This window comes from Bos taurus, chromosome 7, assembly GCF_002263795.3.
Source record: "Bos taurus isolate L1 Dominette 01449 registration number 42190680 breed Hereford chromosome 7, ARS-UCD2.0, whole genome shotgun sequence".
Classification (NCBI taxonomy): domain Eukaryota; kingdom Metazoa; phylum Chordata; class Mammalia; order Artiodactyla; family Bovidae; genus Bos; species Bos taurus.
This window is the reverse complement of record NC_037334.1, coordinates 61,600,860-61,612,997: the sequence shown is the minus strand read 5'-3', so window position 1 is coordinate 61,612,997 and position 12,138 is coordinate 61,600,860. Positions and strand designations below refer to the sequence as shown.

Here is a 12,138-nt window from a genome sequence, read left to right as displayed (position 1 = left end):
GGTAGCTAAATGATAAAACAAATAATTTTAAAGTATCTCCTATAATCTCAGCATCTGGAGCTAACATTGATGATGTATACATCCATATGGTATCTGATGTCTGTAGCTCCCTAAAACATATCAGGTCAGGTTTCCTACAAGCAGAGCCTGAGGCAAGGATTCAGATGTGTGTGGGAACACGAGGGCGTGCTCCCAGGGGAGACCTGTAAGGGTAGCGAGAAGTGGGATGGAGGAAGGGGAAAGGAACCAAGTGGAGATGTGGCTTCAGGTCAAGTCTAACTCTGACCTGATCCCAGGTGGAGGGTGCAGTGGGGAGGCCTCTGTAACATAAACCGTGTCTTGGAGCTGTCCCTCCTTTAAGGCAGACTGGCCTTTTGCATGGCCTCTGCCTCCCCACATTAGTTCATCATTGCCTGAAGGCTGTAGGTAACCTTGTGGGCAAGGTGGGCAGTTCCATTAGCAGTGGGCAGTTCTCCAGAGGAGGGCACCTGCACATGGTTAGCCAACCCCCCAGCAGCTGCAGGATGGCTGCACCATCTTCCTACAGGAGGTCTGAGCAGGGCACCAAAATAGGGCTTTCAGATTCTGCACACACAAAATATAAGGTGCTCAGTTCAAAACACACATACGTTTCAAAAGTCTATTTTTGCTTTGAAGTGCACTTAAAAGTTGAAATAGATTGAAGGATGAAGGGATGGATAGAAATGTAGTAAGGCATATATAAGAAATGGAGTAGGAAATGACAACCCACTTCAGTAACCTTGCTTGGGAATCCCCACAGACACAGGACCCTGGCAGGCTACAGACCATGGAGTCACAATGAATCAGACATGACTGAGAGACTGAGCATGCACACACATATGAGAAAACACTAATAACAGAATCTAGGTGGTCAATGACACCCCACTCCAGTACTCTTGCCTGGAAAATCCCATGGACGGAGGAGCCTGGTAGGCTGCAGTCCATGGAGTCATTAAGAGTCGGACACGACTGAGCAACTTCACTTTCACTTTCATGCATTGGAGAAGGAAATGGCAACCCACTCCAGTGTTCTTGCCTGGAGAATCCCAGGGACGGGAGAGCCTGGTGGGCTGCCATCTATGGGACCGCACAGAGTCGGACACGACTGAAGTAACTTAGCAGCAGCAGCAGCAGCAAGTAGTATGTACATAGGTATTCACTTGACTGTATTTTGAAAATTTTTATTATAAAATGTTGATTAAAAAATTAAAGCAGGATTAAATTATACATACTCAGGCTACTTAGTTTTTAGTTTTGCTTTAAAATAGTTTAAAAACATTTTTCAGTCATTATTTATAAATATATATATTTAAGGTTTTAAAAAACATTTTATTTAAATTTGTATCCCTTCATCCTCCATCTCGGGTCCCCATCTGTGAAGGCACCCACTCTCCAAACTTTATGGGGAGAATACTTTGGCCACCTGATATAAAGAGCTGAAGCATTGAAAAAGACCCTGACGCTGGGAAAGATTGAAGGCAGGAGGAGAAGGGGACGACAGAGGATGAGATGGTTGGATGGTATCACCAACTCGATGGACATGAGTTTGAGCAAACTCCGGGAGATAGTGAAGGACAGAGAAGCCTGGCATGTTGCAGTTCGTGAGGTCACAAAGAGTTGGACATGACTGAGCAACTGAACAGCGACATGAGGGCCATATGCTTTAAGGGACTCAATATTGTATGTGGCAGAAATTCAGATGGCACTGGGGCTTACAGTGAAAAGTCTCACCTGCCCACAACTCCAGCTGTCCTAATTCCCTTCCCCAAGGCCACCTCGGTGCCCACATCGCTGGATCATTCCAGAGAGACGAATGCCATACCCAAGCTGAAATGTAGCCTCCTTTTTAGAAAGGACTGTGCATACTGCTTTGCTCTTTCACCGAACAAGATTTAGATATGATTCCGAACTAGTGAATAAAGAACTGCTGCATTATTTTAACATTTTCCATTGTGTGATTACCATAACTCTTTGAGCCCACCCTCCCCTCTGCCCATGGACCTGTTTAGGTTGTGGTACAGGGAAGGACATGAACTTGACCTGGGAGAACTTGCCCTTGGCTGGCAGGGTGCAGGCCCCCTAGAGTCAGCCCCAGGCCTTGGGCTCTCCCTCCTTTTTTTTTTTTGAAAGAAGCTTAGGGGGTAATTTTGGAAGCTCTGGGCTCCTGGGAGCTTTGCCTCTGTTCTTGGTAAATGAGGTATGAAAAGATGACAGTTTCTCAGCAGGCCAGAACTCTGGGATTGCTGTCATTCCCTCGTCCACCAGCTTTGTTATCTCTTCAGACCTGGAAGCAGAGGAGTGCCATTAGCGCAGGGCCAGCACTGAGTCAACATGGATTATGTGCCTCATGGAATTCTCACAACAAGCCTGCAATTCCAGGAGTTTCATTCTCATTGTCCAAGCAAGGAAAGTGAAGTCATGTCTGACTCTTTGTGACCCCATGGACTGTTGCCTACCAGGCTCTTCTGTCCATAGAATTTTCCAGGCCAGAGTACTGGAGTGGGTTGCCATTTCCTTCTCCAGGGGATCTTTCCAACCCAGGGATGGAACCTGGGTCTCCTGCATTGCAGGCAGACGCATTACCATTTGAGCCACCAGGGAAGCCCTCCAAGCAAGGAAAGAGGCTCAGAAAGGTATAGCAACTTGGTCAAAGATGCACAGTTAGCAAGTGGCAGAGATTTGAGTCACAGGCTCTTTCCATGACCCTGGCCTGCCCAGCAGGGAAACTGAAGGTTGGAGAGGGAAGGGGACTAAACTCTGACCAAAGCTGGGGTCTTTTGTCTTTATGCTCAGGCTTCTTCGGGTGATGCCTCAGGTCAGTGAGGGCTTCCCTGATAGCTAAGACAGTAAAGGATCCACCTGCTAATGCAGGAGATGTGGGTTCAGTCCCTGGGTTGGGAAGATCCCCTGCAGTAGGAAATGGCAACCCACTCCAGTATTCTTGCCTGGAGAATCCCTTGGACAGAAGAACGTGGAAGGCTCTTCTGGGGTCCATGGGGTCGCCAAGGGTCAGATACGACTGAGTGACTACACAACAGAGGTGAGCCTTTGTTCATGCTTTGTCAAAGCACCTCGTAACTGGCTTGAGCTCAGTGACTTTCAGAGAAATTGGAATGTTGGCTATTTGAGGGGTGAGAGGGGCGTGAGTGGGGAGCCTTGAGTCCTGCATAACCAGCTACCTTGGCCCCTCCTGCAGTCCGGCTCCATGACAGCATCTCTGAGGAGGGACACCATTACCTGATCTTTGACCTGTAAGTTTGGCCTCACCCTGGGGTGTCCAGTGGGGATGGGGACAGCCCTGGCAGGGGTGACTCCACTGGGTCCCTTGGTTTGAAGTGTCCCCATAGACCCCAGATTGGGCTGAATTCTCTCTTCTGATAGAGTTTCCCAAAATGTGGTAAGCCTGCCACCCAAGCAGTGCAGGCTGGTTTTCCTGACACACCAACAAACACTTTTAACTTTCATCATCATATATTTAGTTTTGCTTCTATTTGTGGCCAGTGATGCTGGTTTTCCATTTCTAGTGGTGCTATGAAGTTTCCTTTCAGAATAAATTTAAAGTTTTTAAAGCCAGGCAATAGAATGAAAAGCAATCACGAACTGAGAGGCCTCAGTGGTTCTTGGCCTCATCTGTAAAGAACAGCACTTGAGACAGTGGGGGAGGCTGTGCATGGCTGGGGCTGGGGAGTGGGCGGGGGGCAGTGAGCTATTGGAAATCTCTGTACCTTTGGCTCAATTTTGATGGGAACCTAAAGCTACTCTTTAAAAAAGTCTATTAAAAAACAACAACAACAAAAAGCTCCAGCCCTTGGATTTCCAAGAGCCTGATGAATCATAGTGACAAGTTCTGAGTGTTCTACCCCCTGTCCTGACCTCAGCCTGGCTTTGGTGGAGGAGAAGGCTGAGGATGGAGGGGAGGTGGACTGGAAGTCAGGAAGGGAGTTATACCAGAGGGCATCCCCATGGCCTCTGGGGCCCCTCCCTTTGGGGCTGAGGTTCTGAGGTCCCTGGGCCCCATCCTTAACTTCCTGGAGACTCTTCCAAAAGACGCGGCACCTGGGGCCTTTGTGGGAGGGTGACTCTGTTCCTGTCTCCCCAGCGTCACCGGCGGGGAGCTGTTTGAAGACATCGTGGCCCGGGAGTATTACAGTGAGGCGGATGCCAGGTGAGTGAGAGGTGCAGCCAGGCGGCACCCGGGGGCAGGGCACTCCCTCCTGGGGCCTTCCAGGGGAGGCCCGCCCTCACTCCCCGCCCCTCCCTCTCTCTCCCCAGTCACTGCATCCAGCAGATCCTGGAGGCCGTGCTGCACTGCCACCAGATGGGGGTGGTGCATCGGGACCTGAAGGTCAGTGACCCTCCCCACCCCCACCCCAAGAGGCTGGCTCACCAGGAGCCTGCTCATTTTAACCCAGCCCCTCCCTCAACCTGCGGAGCCAGTGTTATTATCATAGCCCCGTCAGCTTTCCTGAGTTGGGCTGCATGGGAAAATTTTTCCCCACTCTTCAGATGAGGAAACTGAGCTCAGGGAAGCAGGGCATCTGCACTCGGGACCCAGGTCTCCCGACTCCCAGTCCCAGGCTAGGTGAGAGGCGGCTAGACTGCCAAGGCTGGCTCTGGGCAGGGGGCGGGGCGGGTGGGAGGTCCAGATTCCAGCGAGGCCACTTTCTAGTTGCTTGGCCTCAGCTTCATTATAGTGGGGGTTGCCATAGCAACCTCAGTACAGGGTCAGTGAGGATGTCAAAGGAGACAGCACAGTGCCCGGAATGTCGAGGCATTGTTAGTCTTGCTTCCGGTCTCTGGAAGGGAGTGACGGTAGGAAAGCAGGCTTTGAGGCCTTCCAAGTCCTGCCTCTTCCCACTTGAGGAGATGAGCAGGACTAAGCAGATGCAGGTGTAGGCTTGGCACTGGCTGCACAGCCTGGCCCAGTCAGCACAACTTCATGGTGCTCCTCTGCTGGGCCTCACAGCATCAGTGACTGGTAGTTGCCTAACATCATCTCCATTTTGCAGAGCAGGAAACAAAGGCCCAAAGAGTCCAAGGGGTTTTCCCGAGAACATGCAGTTCACTTGTGCCTGAGCTAGGGCTGGAGCCCTGGCCTCCTGACCCCAGGTCCCCTGCCCTCAGTGGGCTGGGGCTAAAAAGCCACTGACCGCACCACCTGCTTCTGTAGCAGCCCCTTCTAGGTGACCCTGCTGGGTGTCCATCAACCGTCTGCTTTTTGACTTCCGGGACTATGAGCTCACTTTTTATGGGGTAGCCCCTTGAACTGTTAGGAAATGTTCCTCCAGTCTTTCCCCATGCTGGGGGCTTCACCTGTGAACCCCAGTTCTACCCTTTGGGGCCACACAGAGGTCAAGCCCCCAGCACAGAGAAGCCCTGGAGGCTCGTGGGTAGCTTTGCAGTAGCTCCTGAGGTTTTTGCAGGCTGTTCTCTATTCCCCCCGATGGAATTCCCAAGCCTTCCTCGTCCTGGCCCCTCCCTGGCCCTCCTCCTGTCTGCCCAGACCCCTCTCTGGCGGGCAGTGCTCTGACCAGAACCCCTGCTCACCCTTGACAATCACGAGCCATCTGTGGCTCCGCACCCGAGCCCAGGTGGAATCCCCGCGTCTCAGTCTAGACCCGAAGGCAAGTGTGCATGCAGAGAGGGTCTCTGGCCAGATTGCAGGGCAGCTCTCCCCAGGGGCCTGTTCCCATTATAACCACAGCCCCTGCCCGAGAGGAGGAACAGGGAAAGAGGCAGCACAAATTTAGGCCACTCTGGGTAGATTAATTAGTGGCGCATTCATCAAATCAGGGCAGAACAGCTACCAAGACCCAGGACATGCTGGGAACACAGTCCCCAGAGGACCAAAGAGGCCTTAACCAGGGGCAGATGGAGCTATACTTGTTTGCGTCCTGCCTAGCTTTGGGCAGTGAAAGGTCGGATGTGGAACCCCTCCTAAGTTCTAGTGGGAAAGCGGGTCAGAGGAAACCAGCTGTCTGCAGAGACTGGGAGCCCACACCCCCCATCTACAAACAAAAAGTATGAGTACTGATGCCTATCCAACACTTGTAGGACACTGGGAAGTGCTTTACAGGGATTTATTGCAATTAATCCATATGCCACCCCATGAAGTAGGCATTATTCCCACTTTTGGAGAAGAAACTGAGGCCAGAGAAGTGAAATTAATTTACCCAAGTTCCATAGCATAGAATGGCAGCACTGGGATCAGAAGCTAGGGCTTTCTAACTAGAAAGTCCCCACGCTAACTACCTCTCTGTCCTGAGGAGAAGGATTTTCTGTCCTCAGACTCAGCAGAAGATGGCAGCCTTCATGCCTCCATAGGACAGGTGGCACGTAGGAGGCCCTGCAGCAATCAGCCTGGAGGGGCTCAGAGCACATCTCTAGCCAGACTGTGCCTCGATCTGGTTCTATCATCACCAGCTGTGTGACCTCGGTCGAGTGACTTAACCTCTGTGAACCCCAGTTTCCTTATTTTCATACATACTTCAGTGCCTGCTATGTGCTGCCCACTGTTTTGGGTGCTAATGATACATTGGTGGACAGAACTCATATTGCACAGAGGTGACAGATGCAGCCTACCAGGCTCCTCCATCTGTGGGATTTTCCAGACAGGAGTACTGGAGTGGGGTGCCATTGCCTTCTCTGAGATACATTGGTGGACAGAAATTCATATTGCACAGAGGTGACAGATAATGAATAAGCACATAGACAGATGGGAAAACACTTAGAAATTGTGATGAGATCTATTAAGGTAACAACAAGCTGCTAAGACAGAAGATACCTGGGAACGCCTCCTTTAGATAGAGTAGTCATGGAGGGCTTCTTGAAAGAGGTGACATGGTGAAAGCTGGATGATGAGAAGGGGCCACACCTGTGAAGCTCAGAGGGCGAGCAAATCACGCAAGGGGAGCAGGAAGTACAAAGGCCCTGAGGTGGAACAAGAATGACTGTCTCTGAGGATGTAAGGAGGCCACTGGAGGAGAGTGCTTACCCTAAAGGATTGTTGGGATGACAAATCGAATGATGTATGCAAAACCCTTAGCCCAGTAACTGGCGTATAGTAGAAGCACTGCCCCACTCCACCTCAGCCCCAGAACCAAACCCTGCTGGAAGCTGAAGGAGGGGTTGGCAGGCTGAAAAAGGGTCTTCTGTTTGCAGCAGATGGAGGGCTGCAGTGAGGTAGTCCCATCTCTGGGAAGTGCAGGGGTCCTGTGGTTGGGGCTGGAGGGAGGCAGGGACAGGGAGCCTCTGGATCGCTCAGCTGCTCCTCCTGAAAACCCAGATCTCTAGAGGTGAGATTCTGAATATGCTCACTGTCCCCTGACTTCTTCCTCTCCCACGTTTCCTCTTCTCTCTGGTCCTGGGAAGCCGGAGAACCTGTTGCTGGCCTCCAAGCTCAAGGGCGCTGCGGTGAAGCTGGCGGACTTTGGCCTGGCCATAGAGGTAGAGGGCGAGCAGCAGGCATGGTTTGGTGAGTGGGGGCAGGGGGTGGCAGGGGTGTTGGCAGCCAGCCTTGAGTTGACACATTGGCCTCTAGGAACCCTCTGCCTGAGCAGGGGCCGGTTGGAGATGGATGTTGCCCCAGCCAGGGCTCAGGGAGCAGAGGGCTCCTTACCCAGACTCTTTGCATCAGTGGTTGTCGCCCATCCTAGCTCCCTGGGGTCCAGGCCTGGGACTTGGTTGTCATTAAAACAGTACCTGACTTCTTCACATGCGCATCCAATACTGTCGGCTGGGGGCTTCCATGAGTTCCCCAGCAGCCTGGGTGCTAGATTATCATCTTGATTTTAAAGATGAGGAATGGGGGCTAAGAAACTAAGAATAGGTCAAAGGAAATTAAAAGGGGTGGAGTCATGCTCTTGAGATTTTGGCGTAATTGAGTCCTTTCGGCTATCTGGGAATACTTTTTAGTGAGCAATGTTGATCAGTGGTTAGGAGCTTGAGCTCTGGGTTCATATCCTGACTGTGCTATTTACAAGGCATATGACTTTGAGTGAGTCATTTCTCTGAGACTTCATTTTCTTGTCTGTAAAATGGGGATAATAAAAGTATGTTCCTTGGGACTGTGTGAAGATTAAATGAGATCAGGCATGGAAAGTTCTCAGTCTTGCTTAGCATGCTGCTGCTGCTGCTAAGTCGCTTCAGTCGTGTCCGACTCTGTTCGACCCCATAGACGGCAGCCCGCCAGGGTCCCCCATTCCTGGGATTCTCCAGGCAAGAACACTGGAGTGGGTTGCCATTTCCTTCTCCAACGCATGAAAGTGAAAAGTGAAAGTGAAGTCGCTCAGTCGTGTCCGACTCTTAGTGACCTCATGGACTGCAGCCTACCAGGCTCCTCCATCCATGGGATTTTCCAGGCAAGAGTACTGGAGTGGGGTGCCATTGCTTTCTCCCATACATACTCCTTAATAGGAACTATTCTCACAATAACTTACCAAAACATTTTGGGTGTCCATTTTTTTAAGTAGTTCTCCCAACAGTGCTGGGAGGTGTTTAGGATACAAATCCCTAATCCCTTGTTTCACAGATGAGGAAACTGAGGCCCCAAAGGAAAAGGGACCTACCTAAAGGACTTAGGACAAAGCCAGTGTTAGGGATAGGCCTCCTGCCACCCCAGGACCAGATCCTGGATGGAGCGGGGAGTGGGTGAGGGTTCAGCTCAATCTGGTGCTGACAGGCCAGGACCTTTCATCTCGAGGACCACCAGCACTTGATTGGTGGAGGCTTCTGGAAGGGTTCTGCCAGAAATCTGTGACTCTGAGGCAGGGCCCTGTGGGAAGGACCCTGGGATGGATCAGTGCCATGAGGCTCTCAAGGCAGGTGGTGACCACGTACTCTGCCCTTGTCCACCCTGGTCTAGAGGTGTTGCTGTCTTACCAGGTCAGGGCTTCCAGCCCTTGGCTGGCTCTGGGGGCAGGGGGTGTTTTCCCCGTCTCCAGGGCAGCCTTATCCCTCTTCCAGCAGGATCTTGCTCCCAGTTACTTACGTGCCAACCTCTGTGTATGTGTCTGCCTGTCTGTGTGTCTGGGGAGCAGGGTTCGCAGGGACACCTGGATACCTCTCCCCAGAAGTGCTGCGGAAGGACCCGTATGGGAAGCCCGTGGACCTGTGGGCCTGCGGTGAGTCCATCTGAAGGCCCCTCCGTTCCCCTGGCTGCCTGCCCTCTGGTGCACTCTCTCTCCTTTCCCATCGCTCTCCTCCACGTGCCCTCTGTCCCTCCTATTCCTGGGGCTCAAGCTTCTCCTGGTCCTCTCCCCAGGGGTCATCCTGTACATCCTGCTGGTGGGGTACCCCCCGTTCTGGGATGAGGACCAGCATCGCCTGTACCAGCAGATCAAAGCTGGCGCCTATGATGTGAGTGGTGCTCCTGTCTCCAGCCTCCTTGCCAGCCCCTGGGTCCCATCCAGTGGGAGTCATGGCCCAGTGAGGCCAGAGACCCAAGGACGCCTCCCTCATGCCCTCCTGCCACTCGCTAGCTATGGGGTAGGGGTGACCAGCAGGTGGAGCCTGAGGGCTGACTGGGGCCAGACGATGAACTGGCCATGCTAGTGACTGGAGCATCTAAGTGATGGGGATTTAGTTCATGGGGCCCCAGGAGGCAGAATCAGCACAAAAGTAGAGTGGGATATAGAGGGGGCAGGCCCCAGAAGCCAGATTATCTCTCGATAGTTGTACACACACAATTATATATTGTATGTATATAGATAGACAGTAATAATAGCTAACACACATAGCAGTCTTCTAAATGCTTTCTATTATTATAATCTTCATACCAGTCATGACATAGGTACTGTTATTACTGCTTTTTTACAGATAGGGAAGCTGAGGCACAGAGAGGTTAAATAACTGGCCAGAACACATAGCTAAGAAATGGTAGAGCTGGCTTTAGTGAAGCCAGGCAGTCTGGCTTTAGTGTCCATGCTTCTGCCTACCAAGTACACTGCTTTTCTGCACAGCTGATACCTATTGAGCCATGTGCCGTGCATTTTATATCATATTTAATCCTTACAACATCTCTAGGGATAGCTTGAGGGGTCACATGTCCAAGGTGACTTGTCCAAGGTCACACAGCCCAGGAGGCAGAGCTGGGACTTGAACCCAACCTTCCGATTCTGAAGTCTGGGCTGTCACCACTGGCCTGCTGCTCTCCAGATAAGGCATGGCCTCAGAAGAGCAGAGGGAGGCCTCCTTTCCCCTTGCCATCGCCCTGATTTGTCCTGGGGCCAGGGGACCTTGCCCCAACTCCTGGTTGTGGATGCCCGAATGGACGGGCAGTAGGACCCCTGCCTGCTCCCCTGCCAGTCAGGGGCTGGGGGATCGCAGGGGTGGCCTGGGGTAGGCTGGGCAAACTTGGCCCCTCTGCCCCTTCCAGTTCCCGTCACCAGAATGGGACACGGTTACCCCGGAAGCCAAGGATCTGATCAATAAGATGCTGACCATCAACCCATCCAAACGCATCACGGCCGCTGAGGCCCTCAAGCACCCCTGGATCTCGGTGAGCCTTCCTCAGCAAAGCCCCTCCTGAGGATCCCTCCAGACCTCAGGATCAAGACCCTCACAGTGTCCTGGACCTGCCTGCTGCCCCTCAGGCCCATGCTGGGCCTGAGGGGGCTTAGTTCAAGAGACTGACCTTGCTGTGGTTCTCAGGTGGAGAGTGGCAGTGGGAGGCATCCTGAGTTGGCACCGTGACTGGTGGGGGGAGCTACTGGCTTCAAATGTCTCGTACCAGGATGTTTATACCATCCCTTAGAACAGAGAACTGTTCTTCACAAGATACCCACCCCATCCACAGGATATTCTTGGAGTGGGGGGACCTCGGGTGGGCCTGCCTCCCACTCACAGACCTCTCCCCTCCTTTCTCCAGCACCGGTCCACCGTGGCCTCCTGCATGCACAGACAGGAGACCGTGGACTGCCTGAAGAAGTTCAACGCCAGGAGAAAACTGAAGGTAACAGCAGGTCCTCATCCTCCATGCCCCACAGACAAGGGAATAGGTTGGCCTGGGTCTGCACAGAGGCCAAGAGACCCGCTCACTAGTTCTCTCCTTCACTGAGTCAACGAGTGTTATTGACCACCGGCTGTCTGGGCTGGGCAGTGAGCGCTGGCAAGGACAGTCAAGTGACCAGGACAGTACGGGGCAGTGGTGAGTGCTGCCCTGAAGCTGGGGGGGTCCACAGAGGGGCCAGAGAGGGGAACAGATCTGCATGGACTAGGGAAGGATCCCAGAAGCCTTTCTGGGCAAGTGGCATTTGATCTGAGATCCCGAAGGATAAGCAGGTATTAACAGTGTAAAGTCTGATGGGGCAGGTGTTCTAGACACAGAGAATAGCCTGTGCAGAAGTCTGGAAGCATGAGCTTGACCCCTTAGGGGGACAGCAAGTGTTTCAGTGGGGCAGGGAGAGGTTTCCAGGAATGATATGCGACCATGGTAGGGGTGAGAGACCCCAGCTGCCAACCACTGGAAAGGAACGGCCAAGGGACTTGGCAGGGGCTGTGCCCTGAGGAAGTCACAGTGCGCCCTAGGTGAGCCCTGAGCTGCTGGCCTCTCAGCAGGTCTGTGTGTTCTCAGGGCTGTGACAGGTCCTGTCCTAGACCTTGCCGGGGATCCTGTGAGCAGGTAGGAAGGATGACCGAGGGGCCCCCAGCTGGTTGGAACAGAGAAGCCATCAGCTGCTGAGTGACAGATGCTGAGGCCCTGGCTCCTTCAGAACTTCCTCACCAGCTTCCCCCAGGCCTGGTGTGGTGGCTCAGGACAGGGACATGGGCCAAGGGGGTGGTGGTGAGCATGATGCCAGGGGAACTGAGTCTCACCCCCAACCCCCAGTGGGAGCTGTCATAGATGTAGTCTCAAAATGTCAGAATCAGGGAGTCTTAAAATCATGGACCGCTGGACTCAGAGAATCTGAACTGGCCATTGGTCTCCAGTCCCCTTATTGATAGAGGAGGGTTTTTCCCCATTAATCCTCCAAGGTTCTGAGCCCAGGAACTACAGAAAGGGGGATGAGCCAGTACTAGAGTGAGGAGCTTTGTGTCCAGGCAGAAGATGCAGACAGAGAGAGCTGAGGGGTGCAGAGTCTGGTGTCCTTGCCCCAGCAGGAAACTTCCTTGGCCTTT

The 12,138-nt window shown here is 52.8% G+C and overlaps 1 protein-coding gene across 3 annotated transcripts in view; it reads left to right on the top strand.

Moving 5' to 3' along the window:
* Positions 1-12,138, top strand: part of CAMK2A (calcium/calmodulin dependent protein kinase II alpha) — a 65,824-nt gene that overhangs the window by 27,197 nt on the left and 26,489 nt on the right. For all 3 annotated transcript variants that reach the window (XM_005209593.3, NM_001075938.1, XM_015472301.2), the window contains 8 exon segments: positions 3,218-3,272; positions 4,121-4,186; positions 4,294-4,366; positions 7,393-7,495; positions 9,060-9,143; positions 9,284-9,378; positions 10,397-10,519; positions 10,889-10,972. In XM_005209593.3, coding sequence (XP_005209650.1) covers positions 3,218-3,272; positions 4,121-4,186; positions 4,294-4,366; positions 7,393-7,495; positions 9,060-9,143; positions 9,284-9,378; positions 10,397-10,519; positions 10,889-10,972 — 683 coding nt within the window.